Genomic DNA, 17,748 nt, shown 5'->3' with positions numbered 1-17,748 from the left:
TTGGACAGGAATCTGGGATACTTTTGGTTCAAATTTCTGGCTGGCGAATGCAATTTAGGTTTTCTGGGGTTACGCTACATCATTTCAGATGATTTAAGGAACGGTTCGTTCGACAAGAACTCCACACAAATAACTCCTTCTCACTTTTCCGAGAATGTGCTCGTTCCTTGATGATGATTTTTGCTGAAAAGTAAAGCTTCCGAATTTTTATGTGAAAACTCTTAATGCTTTTTAAATAAAAGAAACGTTATTGATATTCTGCGTCTTTAATCCTCATGTCTACATATTTTTTTCTCAATAGTCGCCAGGGCGACGAACACAGTTCTCCAGAGATAACAGTTTGCTGATATCTTCACTGTAGATTGTTCGACTTTGTTGATGAAGCCGCAACGTCATTTCTGCTTGCACCGGCTTCATCACTATTAAAGCGAAGTCCTCGAAAGTGTTCTTTAAGTTTCGGAACCAGATGATAGTCGGATGGCGCCAAGTCGCGAGGGTACGGAGAACGATGGATGACAGTGAATGCAGGGCGTCAGACTGATGCAGATGTGGCAGCGCTCGTGTGTGGTCCGGCACTGTAATGCTGAAGGAGAGTGTGTGGTCCGGCACTGTAATGCTGGAGGAGAGTGTGCTCAGCGTGTGCACGAACACCTCGAATGCCGAAGTCGACCACAGCACGCCGTTTCCCACTCAACGGCATAAAGTAGATACCTTAAACACCGCCACGTCGCACACTACAATTCGCAGCCCTCTAGCGGCAGAGAGCTTCAAATATGTAGACGTGAAGAATGCAGTTCCAGAATGTTGATGAAGTTCGTTTTATTTAAAACGGTTTGAGAGTTTTTACATAAAAAATTCGGAGGCATCACGTTTAAGCATGCCCTCGTATATCTACAGAACGTTAAACTGTAACGTTCCTTGGTTGATTTAGGGGAGGGGACCAAACAGCGAGCCGGCCGGGGTGGCCGAGCGGTTCTAGGCGCTACAGTCTGGAACCGGGCGACCGCTACGGTCGCAGGTTCGAATCCTGCCTCGGGTATGGATGAGTTTGATGTCCTTAGGTTAGCTAGGTTTAAGTAGCTCTTAAGTTCTAGGGGACTGATGACCTCAGAAGTTAAGACCCATAATGCTGAGAGCTATTTTGAACCAAACAGTGATGTCATCGGTCCCATCGGATTAGGGAAGGAAGTCGGCGTTGCCCTTTCAAAGGAACCATACCGACATTTGACTGAAGCGATTTGGGTAAATCACGGGAAATCTAAATCAGGAGGGCCGGCCGCAGGTTTGAACCATCGTCCTCCCGAATGTGAGTCCAGTGTACTAACCACTGCGCCACTGCACTCGGTGTAACCTTCCTGCCTTACTTGTACGGCCCCTAGTACTTTATTTTTACTGTCGCGTTCTCTGTTAATATCCGTTGCCTTTTATTTCCCGAGGAACAAAAACATCATCTGTAAATGTCAAATGGTTGCGATTATGTTGTAAAATAGATATGGCATAAAAATTTCAAGTATAGGCCGAAAGAATCATAATTAAAGTTTAGAAACAACGTATAACGCAGCAAAGTAAGGAAAAGTGATAAGCACTCTCAAAACATCCACAGACCATTAGAAGGACATCTGAATAGCTTACAGAGAATTTTTGTAGGAAAATAACAAATACATGAGGTAAAACTATATGAAATTGAAATCGGATTTAATGGAGTACTACACTATGAATTTTCCCAGGTCGTAGGTTTGTAACAAATACTTCTTAATCGCGGTAGAGAAAGTTAACAACTGATGTCGTGAGTATAAGTGGAATCAAGTCTTATCCGAAATAATTGGGTTTAGATTTTTTTGTGTTTTTTAAACTACTTAAGTAAATGTGACGTTTGTTTTATTTTTCCACAGATCGATACGTTTTTTCCTTCCGTCATTTCTTTTTTTATTGCTCCATTGCTAACGATCTTGTTACTGACTAGATACTAAATACTAACAAAATCGAATGTTAATTTGAACCAATCTACATCAATGGTAGCATGTCGCAGATGAACAGAAGAAATTTGTTACAAATACTGAGGAGTGAAGCCACGCCGTACAAAAACATTGGTCGGCAACAGAACTATGAAGTACGGGGTTGGACAAAATATGAAAACACAGCGGGAAATGCTTGGTTGAACATACATGCAGGTACTAACCGAGCCTTGAGGTTGCGCTGTTGTATTTGACCTCGAAGTGTACCTGTGCAATGTCCTTAATACGTTGCAAGCGTCAATCGTAGTGGGAACAGTATTCGGTGGAGTTGTGAGAGCATTATGCCGGAGCTATGTGAATTCCAGCGTAGGCAAATTGTTGGCGCTAGTATGGTAGTTGCTTCTGTAACCAAGGTAGTGGAACTGTTTGCGGTCTCAACAGGCACCCTATCAAAGATTGACAACGCATACAGGAAAAGCGCAAAATCAGTTTCCGTTAAGTCACAACGGAGACGAAAGTTCGCGTCGAGTGATCGTGACGGATGGTCATTAACCCTCGTGGGGTGTTCAGAAAACCCCAGTCATCCTTATCGATGGATTATTACGTAATGGACAGGAGTATAACGTCATGTTCTTTGGTTCCTTTCTAGCACATAATACGAAAGCTTTGAGTAACAATAGAATCTACTGTGGAAGCGAAAGTTCCAAGAAAACACACAACAATGTGCCGGCACCCCGTGTAACTCTTTATGTTGCAGTGCTGCGCGAAAGCGTACAGTTGCGTTCCGTAGCAGCTGCTTGTATTTTGTCGCTCTCTGCAGTTAAAACAACTTTGGATCGTTACGAAATAGAACACGAAAGAGTACGGAAGCTTCTGGAAGAGTTCTTAGACGAAACTTTCGAAGGAAGAGAAGAGGAAGACGAGGAAACAGACAGTTGTGAAGTTCTCTCTCTTCACAGTGAGACGGAAACGAAGGATGAAGTCAACCTGGAACTGGAACACTAAGTAAGTGCAGCGGATAATGAAAGCAAGCATGATTTTTTTATTGCAAAGGATAAGGTTACAAAATGGATGAAAAGTTGTCCTAGTCGTTACGTAAGAACTAGAAGTGTAGACCTCATTATTCATCTCCCTAGTCTGAAAACTATCGCAAAATCTGCGAAAACTGCTGTGGGCTGTTTTTCGATATTTATAAATGACATAATAATTAGAACGATTATATCGTGCACAAATATTTACATACAGTGCATTGCATCAAATTTCACAAGAGACCATGATGCCAAACCAACAAATGAGGAAGAAATCAAATCTCATCTGGGTCTGTTGATACTGGCTGGTCATTACAGGGCAGCACACCAAAACCTGAAAGACATATAGGAATATGGGACACAAATGGCTTTTGAATTCCAATATTTCATGCAACAATGAGTTCACGGAGCTTTCGTTTCTTATTGCGTTGTTTGAGATTAGATGATATTCGAGACAGACCACAGCGCAGAGAACTTAATCGCCTAGTTGCGCTCAGAGAGGTATTTGAATTATTCATGTCAAACTGTATCAGTAATTATACTGTGCCTGAATACGCGACAGTGGATGGACAATTGGTTGTATTTAGAGGCAAATGCAGTTTCCGACAGCATATACCAAGCAAGCCTGCGAAATATGGTTTGAAAATTATCACCTTATGTGACGCAAGAACATGGTATACCTTGGGGATGGAAATCTATGCTGGGGAACAGCCAGAGGGTCCCTTTGCGCTGTCAAACTCGCCTAAGGAGATCGTAAATAGACTTGTACAGCCTATCGAAGGTACAGGTCGCAGTGTGACACTAGGCAACTGGTTTTGTTCCATACCACTAGCTGAAAAGCTCCTGAAAAAGAAACTTACAGTAGTAGGAACTCTTAGAAAGAATAAGAGGGAGCTCCCTCCAGACTGTTTGCACGAGAGGTCGTCATCTTAGAAGCAGCCTTTTCGGATTCAGAAGGAATATCACCATAGGTTCATATGTGCCAAAGAAGGGCAAAAACGTTATTCTCCTTTCATCTTTGCATCATGGCGGTGCCATTGACTCTATTACTGAGAAGGAAAAGAAACCAGAAATTATAACAATGTACAATAAGATCAAAACAGGTGTGGCCACAATAGATGAAATGTGCGCTACTTAGACGCTGGCCACTTGCCCTATTTTTCCGAATGAGTGACGTTGCTTGCATTAACGCCTTCATCATATATGCAAGTAATAACAATGAGAGAATTTCCCGAAGAATGTTTTTTACGTGATTTCGGAAGGTCATTAGTAAATCCTATAGTGTGAAAGAGAGAAGCCACTCATTCCCTGCCTAAACAAGTTAGACAGAAAGCCGCAAAAATGACGGTAATTGAAGACATCTCCAATGCACCACCTTCTGAACAATACTTAAGCCCAGGCGCTGCACAGTTTGTCCTCAGAGTAAAGATATAAAAGTTAAATTTCACTGTGCTCTATGTTCGAAAGTTATGTGTGTAAAGCACATGAGAAATGTGTGTAAGAAGTGTTACGATAACGCACCCCTTGTAGCCAGTGATAGTGACTGATTTTATTAAATGTTTGTATGAGTTGACTGAACAAATGTTTAATTATATGTATAATGCCTTATACCTGTAATACAGTATGAAGAACAACAGAAATCAGTAATTAAACAAAATATTGTAAGAAAATGGGAATTACTGCATATGTTTCAAATAACCCAATTTAATACTAAAGTAATATGAAATAAAACGATAATGTACCGGGAGAGAACATTCTACATAGCCTTTTGTGAAGTAAACATATTCATATCATTGATATGCTGCTCAACAGTGTCATTATAGCCACTTTTATTTGGGGTTTTAGCAACACCCCGAGCGGCTATTAACGTTACGAAAAGCCGTGCGAGCGCATAATGGTTAAAGAGGACTGCAATAAAAAATAAGAGAACTGCAGGATGTCACACTCGCAGATCCTATCAGCACCAAAACAATATGAAGAGTGGCTCCATATGCATAGAATAGCAGGGTAGCCTGGACTTCCAAACCACTAATCAGTGAAGCAAGTGCCCGTAACAGGAAAACGCGGTGCTGAATCCAGAAAATGGAATAAAGTCATCTTGTCGGATGAGTCATTTGTGACACTTTCCAACTTCTGATCGTATTTACTTCGTAAAAGTGAGACATGACGGGGGTTCGTATTCTATGGGCCCCATGGTCACTCTGCAAGATCGCATTACTGCCAAGGATTATGTGACCATTGTAGCTGATGAATTCCACCCCATGGTATTTGTTCCCCAATGATGATGCTGTGTACAACGATTACAGGGCCGCTCTTCACACAGCTCGCATCGTTCAGGACTGGTTTTGTGGCCACGACGATTAATTGTCATATTTCCTACACCCATGAGTCAGAGATCTCAGTATTATTGAGCCTTTGTGGTCTGCTTTGGCGAGAAGATTATATACGCTGTCTTACATGCTGTGTGAACAGAGAGTACAAGTTGGCAGAATCCTGATATGCACAAGTTCTATGAGTGCTCTGTACACCATTGTAACAACACTTTCGGTAAAAAATATTGTCTGTAGCGTAGGACATCCAAATATACATTACTAGATGAAAATGTCTCAGTGGATACGGGCTACAGCTGGACACTGGGCAACGAACGCGCAACACCTTGCGCCTTCTTCACAATGGCTCTGAGCACTATGGGACTTAACTTCTGAAGTAATTAGTCCCCTATAACTTAGAACTACTTAAACCTAACTAACATAAGGACATCACACACATCCATGCCCGAGGCAGGATTCGAACCTGCGACCGTAACGGTCGCGCGGTTCCAGACTGTAGCGCCTAGAACCGCTCGGCCACCCTGGTCGGCTGCGCCTTCTTCACTATCCTTTCTATTCCTCAGTTTGGACACTTCCAACTGCTTTCGTTTAAGGCAACGTCAGAATAGTTAACATTATGCGACGAATATATTAACTCCAGAGGAACGTGGTCTAAGCTATCCAGCATAATATACATCAGAATCCATGCATCCTTAAATCTAGTTTTCATCTGGATGAGATTGGAACCTTTAATAGGGAAGAGAAGGGCACACGATTACCAACAAAACGAAGCTAACACCTCTCCTCTCCGGACTGCTATTATTGTGCGGTGGATAAGAATATCTTGCAGTTCTTAGTGAAGTATGTGGAAGATAACAAGCAGAGGACAAAAAAAATCTCAAAACATTAAATTATTGCTTATTTTTCGCTTAGATTTGTTCTAAATTCATTGATATATTAAACATGTAAATGTAACTGTAAGTTCAATGCACTTTCAAAAGAAGATCCTTAATGCTAATTTCCCTTTTGACACGTTACTTGGTTGCTTTTGTAATTTGGCCAGTTAAAGGTAAAAGCTTCACTTTGAATGTCACAATGTTCAATGTCTTCATATTCGTGACAAGTGGATTGTCATTAATGTTTTAAAAAATGAGTGTCTTCATATCCTATATACGAACAACTAAAAAAGACTAGTATATATAATGGGTCGAATTTTTGACTGTGGGCTCTGTGTGATGAATGAAACTCACGAAAAACTGTATAATAGAACCAAATACTAAATTCAGAGAGCATAAAACAATATTTATTCCTGTTTTATGTTTACAGAATTTTGTTTCTGAATGTATGAAACATTTTTAATACATGAAATGTATTCGCAGTTGTGAATATGGACAACCATCAGGCGCATAATGGAATGACGACAATGGAAATTTGTGCCGGACCGGTTCCCGAACTCGGATTTCCCGCTTATAGCGAGCGGTCGCCTTTCGATTAGGCTATACGAGCGCGATTCTCGGCCAGACCCATAGTTCCATATGTCGTCAAACATGTATCTACAACCAGCATTACATGCATGCAAATCCGAAAGAACATTGGATCGTGCTTCTCAACAACATAGGTACTTGACTTGCGCCAGAAGGTGGTGGGGTTTCGGGTTCCGTTGAATAAGTCAGGAGTTCACTACACTCAGCTGGCGGCTACACGGGTGGCAGAGGTTGTGTGGCGTGGACTGGGCGGTTTTTTAGGTTAGAAGACCTCGGGAAAGCTCGGGGTGGACTGCAATCTCAAAGGGTGCATGGCAAATACAGGACGTGCTTGGATCAACGAACAGTCGGAATTCTAGTTGTAAATTGTTGTAGTTGTGCTGGGAAAGTCCCTGAGCTTCAAGCGCTAATAGAAAGCACAGAAGCTGAAATCGTTATAGGTCAGAAAGCTGGCTAAAGCCTGAAATAAGTTATGCAGAAATTTTTATGAAGTCTCAGGCGGTGTTCAGGAAAGATGGATTAGGCAGACTTGGTGGTGGAGTGTTTGTGTCTGTCAGTAGTGGTTTATCTTGTAGTGAAGTCGAAGTAGATACTCCGCGTTAATTGCTATGGGTGGAGGTTATATTTAACAGCCGAACTAAGTTAATAATTGGCTCCTTCTACCGACCCCCAGACTCCGATGATATAATTGCTGAACAGTTCAGAGAAAATTTGAGTCTCGTAACAAATAAATACCCCACTCATACGGTTATAGTTGGTGGGGACTTCAACCTTCCCTCGATATGTTGGGAAAAATATTTGTTCAAAACCGGTGGTAGGCAGAAAACATCTTCCGAGATTGTCCTAAATGCTTTTTCCGAAAATTATTTCGAGCAGTTAGTCCACGGACCCACGCGAATTGTAAATGGTTGCAAAAACATACTTGACCTCTTAGCCACAAACAATCCAGAGCTAATAGAGAGCATCATGACTGATACAGGGATTAGTGATCACATGGTCGTTGAAGCTAGGCTCAATACCGTTTCCTCCAAATCCACCAGAATCAAATGCAAAATAATTTTATTTAAAAAAGCGGATGAAGTGTCACTAGAAGCCTTCCTAAGAGACTATATCCATTCCTTCCGAACTGACTATACAAATGTAGACGAGATGTGGCTCAAATTCAAAGATATAGTAGCAACAGCAATTGAGAGATTCATACCTCATAAATTGGTAAGAGATCGAACTGATCCCCCATGGTACACAAAACAGGTCCGAACGCTGTTGCAGAGGCAACGGAGAAAGCATGTCAAGTTCAGAAGAACGCGAAATCCCGAAGATTGTCTAAAATTTACAGACGCGCGAAATTTGGCACGTACTTCAATGCGAGATGCCTTTAATAGGTTCCACAACGAAACATTGTCTCGAAATTTGGTAGAAAATCCGAAGAAATTCTGGTCGTATGTAAAGTACACAAGCGGCAAGACGCAGTCAATACCTTCGCTCCGCAGTGCCGATGGTACTGTTACCGACGACTGTGCCGTTAAAGCGGAGTTATTGAACGCAGTTTTCCGAAATTCCTTCACCAGGGAAGACGAATGGAATATTCCAGAATTTGAAACACGAACAGCTGCTAGCATGAGTTTCTTAGGGGTTACGAAGCAACTCAAATCGCTTGACACGGGCAATTCTTCAGGTCCAGATTGTATAACGATTAGGTTCCTTTCAGATTACGCTGATACAATAGCTCCCTACTTAGCAATCACATACAACCGCTCGCTCGCCGATAGATCTGTACCTACAGATTGGAAAATTGCGCAGGTCGCACCAGTGTTTAAGAAGGGTAGTAGGAGTAATCCATTGAACTACAGACCTATATCATTGACGTCGGTTTGCAGTAGGATTTTGGAGCATATACTGTATTCAAACATTATGAATCACCTCGAAGGGAACGATCTATTGATACGTAATCAGCATGGTTTCAGAAAACATCGTTCTTGTTTTCTTTATTCGCACGAAGTAATGGCCGCTATCGACAGGAGATCTCAAGTTGATCCCGTATTTCTAGATTTCCGGAAAGCTTTTGACACCGTTCCTCACAAGCGACTTCTAATCAAACTGCAGGCCTATGGGGTATCGTTTCAGTTGTGTGGACTGGATTCGTGATTTCCTGTCAGGAAGGTCACAGTTCGTAGTAATAGACGGCAAATCATCGAGTAAAACTGAAGTGATATCAGGTGTTCCCCAGGGGAGCGTCCTGGGACCTCTGCTGTTCCTGACCTATATAAATGACATGGGTGACAATCTGAGCAATTCTCTTAGGTTGTTCGAAGATGATGCTATAATTTACCGTCTAGTAAGGTCATCCGAAGACCAGTATCAGTTGCAAAGCGATTTAGAAAAGATTGCTGTATGGTGTGGCAGGTGGCAGTTGACGCTAAATAACGAAAAGTGTGAGATGATTCACATGAGTTCCGAAAGAAATCCGTTGGAATTCGATTACTCGAGAAATAATACAATTCTCGAGGCTGTTAATTCAACTAAGTACCTGGGTGTTAAAATTACGAACAACTTCAGTTGGAAAGACCACATAGATAATATTGTGGGGAAGGCGAGCCAAAGGTTGCGTTTCATTGGCAGGACACTTAGAAGATGCAACAAGTCCACTGAAGAGGCAGCTTACACTACACTCGTTCGTCCTCTGCTAGAATATTGCTGCGCGGTGTGGGATCCTTACCAGGTGGGATTGACGGAGGACATCGAAAGGGTGCAGAAAAGGGCAGCTCGTGTTGTATTATCACGTAATAGGGGAGAGAGTGTGGCAGACATGATACGCGAGTTGGGATGGAAGTCATTAAAGCAAAGACGTTTTTCGTCGCGGCGAGATCTATTTACGAAATTTCAGTTACCAACTTTCTATTCCGAATGCGAAAATATTTTGTTGAGCTCAACCTACATAGGTAGGAATGATCATCAAAATAAAATCAGAGCTCGAACAGAAAGGTTTAGGTGTTCGTTTTTCCCGCGCGCTGTTCGGGAGTGGAATGGTAGAGACATAGTATGATTGTGGTTAGATGAACCTTCTGCCAAGCACTTAAATGTGAATTGCAGAGTAATCATGTAGATGTAGATGTATTTTTTATGCGTTTCATTCACCATCCCGAAGAGTAGAGTTAGCTGTTAGAAATTCGACCCATTATATATACCAGTTCTTTTCATCCAGATACCACGCGAGCTGTAATAAGGCAGGTGGAGTCACAAATTGGAGTATTTTGGAGGAAATTTCGAGTTTCAAAACGCAACCATGCGTAACCTTCTCAAATCGTTGGTTGGAGCCAAAGGACTGAACATAACTTTAATTTTTTCTGGAACGATATGCTCCGAGCAGTTCTTTTCCAACGAGCAGAGCTATTTCTTTGAGATCCGGCCCATTATAGCGTTCTTTTAAGCCAAACATCCCACTCGGATGGAAGCGGGAGGCGGTGCAGAAGAAATCCCAACTGAAATATTCAGGAGGGCTAATTGAAAGAAAACAGCCCTCGATCACTATTTTTAACAAATTAACCGGGTTTCAACACTGCTAGGAGTGTTTTCCTCAGAATTTAAATCAAAGAATGGTCTAAACATGGTCACTGAATTATGACTAAAAACGTATGGATCAGAGTATAAGTACGGAACCATCGTGAAAGACTGACAGTACTTATATGTCATTTATAAAATAATAAATATGCCAAAAGGGCATTAGTCACAAAGATATTTAAGATAAAAAATTGTTATGGCGAGCCACTGAGGGCTGCAACCTGTAACCGCTGACCATGTTATAGACCATTCTTTGATTTAAATTCTGAGGAAGACACTCCTAGCAGTGTTGAAGCCCGGTTAATTCGTTAAAAATAGTGACCGAGGGCTGTTTTCTTTCAATTGTAACTATTCACGGTCTCTGAACGTGCAGCCATGTACAAAATTTTGCTATTCAAGAGGGGATTTGCTGTTCCAGTATTCGTTGAAAAACCAGGGGAAACCTCCCAAAAAGTGGTCGGGACTGGGCTGTTTACATCGCCAGTGGTCGATAGTGATTACATCTCCAGTGGTCGAGAGCAACACAAGAAAACTGCACATTTCGAGCAAGGTATCGACTTTGCTCGGTATGATAATAAACAAACACGCTCTCACACACACCAGCTCTTCTTTTTTTCTGGAACATATTGTACCAAAATTAAATTACAAAAGATCCCATCCCGCAGTTCCGACCAGTGTTTTCCAGAGGTTTCCCTTGGTTGTGAGGCAATACTGGAACTGGAAATCCCTTCCAGATATCCTCAATTGGAACTCGCTCTGCCCCAGTCTACGATGAATCATTAATCGAACGGAGTGCCCTGCCTAGAGAAAAATTTTAATTTCTTTGGCCGAAGCAGCTTAAAATAAAATAATACCTGCGAGACGACGGCGTCCAGCTCCTCCTGGCTGGTGGTGTGCGCCACTGGCGAGATGTCGCGCCACGATTCGGGGTCGTGCTCGTAGCCGTAATATTGTTCGGCCGGCGCCGCCGCCGCCGCCGCCGCTACCGCCGCCGCAAGGCACAGAACCAGTGCCTCCCACGCAACCATGTCGTCCAGAGCTCGGCCGGCTACAGTTGCTCTTTATAAGCTGCTGCCCCGCAGCCCCTGTTTACAAACACAACTCGGCGCATTGCCAAAGCGAGCGAGCGCGCCACCCGTCACGTCACTGCTAACTCCAACATGTATACCGTAAGGGCGCGTCGTCGTCCGAAGTGTGACACAACCGCTGGAGACCGGTCGCGTTGCAGGTTCCAACTGTGTTTTGGGTTTGCCTGTTCTGTGAATGGCGCCCTCGTAGACACTGTTGGGTTTCGTCAAGTCGACAACATGGAATACTCCAAACAGCGTGGAAAAGTCAAAAACTGCTGTAGGTCACTGGTCTTTACTGGGCTATTTTAGTGATCAGCTTTCATACAATAGCTCCTTCTCCCACATATCCCGCTTCGTGCTGTTATTCCCATATTTCCATTTTTCTACAACTTACGTCAAAAAGCAGTTAAAAAGTACGTGTTAAACAATACATTTCATACAGCCAGAATTACTTATAGGAGGTTTGATAAAAAATTTCAAACAAATAAGTAACAATGTTAGTAGTTTGAATTAATTCTCGCTGTCGATGAAGATAGGGCACTAGTTGTACAATTGCAGCGTAGCGGTGAGTGACATGACACCTACAGAACAGTAGAAAAATTAGGCTTTCAGATCTGTGTATCATTCCAGTGCAGTAAAAGCACGTATCTATTTACTGCCTTGTCGGGCATGTCGGATTTTGTACCTACAAATGGGTTCAAATGACTCTGAGCACTATGGTACTTAACAACTGAGGTCATCAGTCCCCTAGAACCTAACTAACCTAAGGACATCACACACATCCGTCCCCGATGCAGGATTCGAACCTGCGACCATAGCGGTCTCGGTTCCAGACTGAAGCGCCTAGAATCGCTCGGCCACACAGACCGGCTTTTACCTACAAAAAGACTCTTGCAGAAAGTGTTACTCTATCTACATCTCAAGAAATCTGCGGAAAGTCATCGTCTGCTAGTGGAGGCGTACGGAGAACGCACTCTGTCAGAAACAATGTGCAGAGGTTCGTTTCAACGATTCGAAGACAATGATTTTGAAGTGAGTGACAGAATGCGTCGTGGTCGGTGTGGTGTACCGTGACCTGTTGCAATCGGATCAAATGGTGAACACCAAACGCTACGAAGCACAATTGCCCAACTAGAATCACGCAGAAGACAAACGCCCGCAGTATGCTCAGAGACATGACGAAATCATCCTGCTTCGTGACAGTGCCAAAACACTTATTGCAAACCGTGGGAAGGGAACCTTGAAGGGAGGTCGAAGGGAGGTCGTAGGGATGTCTTGCCCCTCCCGCTATAAGCACCGGACATCGATCCCTCCGATTACCATTTGTTTCGGCCCATACAGCATGGTTCTTCTTAACAACGCTTCACATCTTTTAAAGATCCCGAAAACAGGCTCCATGAGTGGATTACCTCAAAATAATACGATATTTTTTAACACAGTATCAATTTGTTACCCGAAAAGTGGGAAAAGGTTGTAGTTGCTGAAGAACGCGACTTTCAATTAGTTATATCGTTCTGCTAAAATAAACAAGGCCAACAAACAGCAAGAATTAATTAAAGTACTCAATAATACATCTATCATTTCATATAGCATTGCCACGTTAGGTTTTTTAACTTAATTCCAGAACCTCTGCAACGTATATTATCATTAACACCTTACATTCTTTCTGAGGTCAGAATCTCAGTCACTGCAGATGAATGCTGAGTTTCTCACGCTATCATCTGGGAAGTTGCGGTCCAAAAAATGGGAGTCCAACATCGTCGCGTTGTTAGCTGATAGGGTGTCTAATGTTATATAATGAAACAATGCAGGTATAGGGTGTGTACTTATTATTAAATAACTGCCTTCGAAAACAGTATTGCACGCTAGAGATAAACAGAATACGGTAGCGCTCTTTGAAACTGACTGGCCTTATATTCGGAAGGATCTAGCCATCCTGGTTTGGGTTTCCAGTGATTCCCCCAAATTATTCTAGGCAGATGACGAGGTAGTTCCTAGTGAACGGTCACGGCCGACTACCTGTCGCATCGTTCTCAAATTACATCTGTAAGTACGTAAATGCCTGTATATGTGAATTATGCTGTTTTGTTCTTCATAAATTGTAATATCACGCCATTTTGATACCCTTGAAAACAGATCCGCGGATGACTGAAGCTACTACTGCAACTATTACTACCACTGCAAGAACCCTCGGTCACTGGATTAAGTATTTCAACTTGTCTGTGTCCCTGCAGTCTTTTCAATCTACCGTTTCTTCCAGAGGTTAGTTAACTATAAGAGGCAGTCAAATGAAAATGAAACAGATGCAAAAAGAAGTAAACTGTCCCTCCACGTGTTGCCAAGATTGTTTCGAGTACGCTCCAGGAGTTACGCTGGGAATTTATTAGGCATCCTCCATACAGTCCCGATCACTCCTCATGCGATTTCCGTACTTTTTGATCCCTGAAAAAAGATATTCGTGGTCTCTATTTGCTTTGAACAAAGAGGTGAACGCCTGGGTTCAATTACGGTTCCACTGGTGACCGCAAACATTTTTCCACGAGGCGCTGACAGTCTTACCTCACAATGGGATGAATGTATTAACACTTATGGCGAATGTTTTTGAAGTAATAATAGTTTTACTACTTTTCTCCATCTCTCTCGTTGTCATTTGATTGCCCCTTATACCAATACCTGCCACATTTTGAATGAATACCCCTTTTTCCTCCTACGAAGAAGGAAGATTGGAGTTTAACGTCCCGTCGAGATCGTGTTCATTAGAGACAGAGCACAAGCTCGGATTGATTGAATAATTGGATAGTAAATGGGCCGTACCCTTTCAAAGGACCCATCCCGGCATTTTCCTTGCACGATTTAGGGAAATCAAGGGAAACCTAAATCTTACGAAGATTTCCAGCAGATTTTTTTTCTAAGGCGTTCATTAGAGTACCTTCTCATTTCACCGCTTGTAAAGTAAAGAACGGAAGTGTCCTGTGGAAATATTACCTGCGAGTCTCCGATGGATTCACCTCCTAGTTGGAAACGTTTCCTACATCCGCGCATGATGGCGCCTTCTCTTGGTGAAGTATTTACCCTTGTGTGTGAAGTGTATCTGTTCAGCGTAAACGACTCTGATGAATGCGAGTGTAGTTTTTAGTTCTGCAGGTCAGAACCGCGATGCCCAGTGTTAAAATCACGTGGCTTTCTCATGGGTGGCTGAGGAAAATATTTCACGCACGTCGTCGCTCAGGAAGTGGTATAAAGGGCGCCAATAAAACCACCCCTTGCCTTGGGGCGTTCATTTACACAGATCCCACGGTGCTAAACGACGTTTTCCTTGGGATGTAGAACGGAACGACGTTCTTGGCTTTGACACTGCTGATACCGCCAGACGATTCTCCCCTTCTCTAAGGACACCATGGGGCTGCAATTCCATTTAAGGTGATCTGGCCCCTTCGGAGGGAAGTGCGACGGAAATTTTTGCCCCATTATACCCAGTGGAGCCACTGTGGACATCCAAAACGTCTCTACAAAAGATGTTTATGTTTTTCAGTCCTCATGTTCTAGGCCCTCCTTATGGCGTGATCATGAAGGGGTTGCGACATCGACAAGTGCATGAATAAAATGGCAAACGGTCCCTCTAAGTCCATTCTGTTTAGCAACACCCTCAGTGCCACCTGCTCGTCTTTGTTGAGCACTTTAAAAATGCACATGCACAGAATCAATCCGTGACTGAGGTTCAGGTAGGCAACCCTTTCGATGCACTACAGCTGAGTGACTCTAGCTGGTCTAAGGGCTGCTTGCAGGAATGTCGAATCTGAGGGGTGTCGAAGGTGTTGCCTGCCCACAGGCAGCAATCAGCCAAGGGCTGTCTCTATACAGGTACATTTTTAGAATGCTGAACAAAGGTGCATGGGTCAGCACCGAACTCGATGGTCCTACGTGGCCGCTTTGCCATTTTCTTCATGCACGTGCCAATGCCACAGCTCGCCCCCATGATCACGTCACAGGAGGGCACAAAGGAAAAGAACTGAGAAAGTCTAAACACAATTTTCTGCTTTGGATCTCTTTCAGGTTTCTTCGAATGGTTTCGAGTGATCCCTAGCTGTTTTACCTTGTACACCATAATAAAAGTTGCAGTCACACTGCACTGCAAAGGGGTTAGGTCACCTTCAATGGGGTTGCAGCCACATGTTATCCATAGAGAAGGGGAGAATGGTTTGGGGGGGTATCAGCAGTGTGAAAGGTTGTCATCGAAATACAAATTGTCATTTTAGGCCGCAAAATGTGCGTAAATGAATGTCACAAGGGAAGCCGTGGTTTCATTGGCGCACTTTATGCCACCTGCCAGGGCCTTTTCGTGTCGATTCTGAGCGACGTATGCCTGAAGTTTTTCCCTGACTATCCTTAAGAAAACCGCGTCATTTCAACACTGGGTATCGCCGTTCTGATCTCTATCATAGAAGCGTCAAGAGAAGGGGTGAAATGTGGTTGAAGAGTCGGAGCTCTACTGGTAGAAGCATACAACTAATGGCAGACCAGGGCAAATATAGCTGCAAGGAAGGTAACGGCGGAAAAGCTTGGATAACAAATCGACGAAAATGTAAAGTAGAAAAATGTTCAAGGACAGACGAATACACCAATGAAATGAATAAATAGGAAGCGAAGGTGAAATCACTGCAGAAAAAAATGTGATGAAACAGAAAAAGAAACCGTCGTCAAAACGAGTATTGTAGGATATAGAAAAGTCAAAACAAACTTCCGTGAAATTAATAGCAGGTGCTTCAACACTAAGACTGCAGTGGGTATTGAATTCCACTGCTAACGTAGAGGAGAGAGCGAATAGGTGGACAGAGAGCATAGAGATAGCCACCAAGACGAGCAATTGTCTGACGACGTGATAGAATAAGAATTGCGCGACAGGGTTCATTATTTATTACAATATACAGAGAAAATACCAACAAGTGTTACATTTTTACATACAACATACCCTTTACACCAAACATAAACAGCTTCACCTCGAGGCACCTTCCGATGTCCACAAGTTCCAACTACAAAAGGCATCGTAGTATAATAATGCACTGCACTGTACCTGTATCCTTATTCAAACCTTCACCAACGGTGAAAGTAGAATAGGCAATGACGTCACGATTATTAAAACTTCTTCAATAGGACAACTGGTCTACATCAAATACGAATTCTTGGTACATTCCACCCTATTGACTTGTTTCAGCACCAGCCGACTTCTAAAAGTGCGTCGCTCGAAGGCGTTTCAACCCAAATGAAGAGAATTTAGCAGCCGTAGCTGGTTAATCTTGCAAGTATTCCAGAATCCAACTTCTGGGTTCTTCATCAGTATCCATCTCTACATAAATACTCTGCAATTCACAGATAAATGCCTGGAAAAGAGTTCATCGAACCACTTTCAGCCGCCTGGTGTGGCCGAGTGGTACTAGGCGCTTCAGTCTGGTACCTCGCGACCGCTACGGAGCAGGTTCGAATCCTGCCTCGGGCATGGGTGTGTGTGATGTCCTTAGGTTAGTTAGGTTTAAGTAGTTCTAAGTTCTAGGGGACTGATGACCTCAGATGTTAAGTCCCATAGTGCTCAAAGCCATTTGAACCATTTTGAACCACTTTCACGATAATTCTCTACGTTCCAGTCTCTAACAACGCTCGGGAGAAACGAACACTTAAATCTCTCCGTACGACCTTTATTTCTCATTTTACTGCAACGATAATTTCTTCCCAAGTAGAGAGGTCAAAAAAATATTTCGAGACTGAAATTTCGTGAAATGTAAACGGGAGTGAAAAACGCCTTTGCCGCCCCAACTCGCGTGTCATATCCGTTGCGCTCCCTCCCCTACTTCGCTACAATACAGAACTAACTCTTCTTTAAACATTTCCGATGTGCTCCGTCAATCTCATGCAGTAAGGCTCCCATACAGCACAGCAATACTCAAGCAGAGGACACTGCAGCAGAGGACGGACTGGCGTAACGTAGTCAGTCTCTTTAGCAGACCTGTTGCATCTTCCTGCCAGTAAATCGCAGTCTTTGGTTCGTCTCCCCACAACATTTGCTATGTCATCGTTTCAGTTTAAGGTGTTTGTTGTTATAGTTCCTAGGTACTTTTTTGCGTGTTCTTCTCTTACTTCTTGGTAGAATAGTTCCATATTTAAGATTGAATAACAGGTACAATGTTCAGTTCTACTGATTTTTGCTTATTTCAAACTAGTTTTCAGCTCATTGGGCTATCTTCAGGAAACAACTGACTAGCATCTGAAAGGGACACTAGTTCTTACGTAACCAAATATTATTAGCAAAGATACAATCCGCTTGCATAGAGTGCTATGCATCAAACTTGTTT

At 42.9% G+C, this 17,748-nt stretch overlaps 1 protein-coding gene across 1 annotated transcript in view; it reads right to left on the bottom strand.

The window, feature by feature from the left end:
• LOC126347090 (uncharacterized) overlaps positions 1 to 11,362 on the bottom strand; it is a 29,345-nt gene extending 17,983 nt beyond the window's left edge. Inside the window, exon 1 of the mRNA XM_050002245.1 lies at positions 11,189 to 11,362. Coding sequence (XP_049858202.1) covers positions 11,189 to 11,362 — 174 coding nt within the window. The remainder of the gene's footprint in view (positions 1 to 11,188) is intronic.
• Positions 11,363 to 17,748: the final 6,386 nt, after the last annotated feature.

The sequence above is a fragment of the Schistocerca gregaria genome, chromosome 1 (assembly GCF_023897955.1).
Source record: "Schistocerca gregaria isolate iqSchGreg1 chromosome 1, iqSchGreg1.2, whole genome shotgun sequence".
NCBI lineage: Eukaryota > Metazoa > Arthropoda > Insecta > Orthoptera > Acrididae > Schistocerca > Schistocerca gregaria.
The sequence above is the reverse complement of the archived record's forward strand: the minus strand, read 5'-3'. Positions and strand labels throughout refer to the sequence as shown.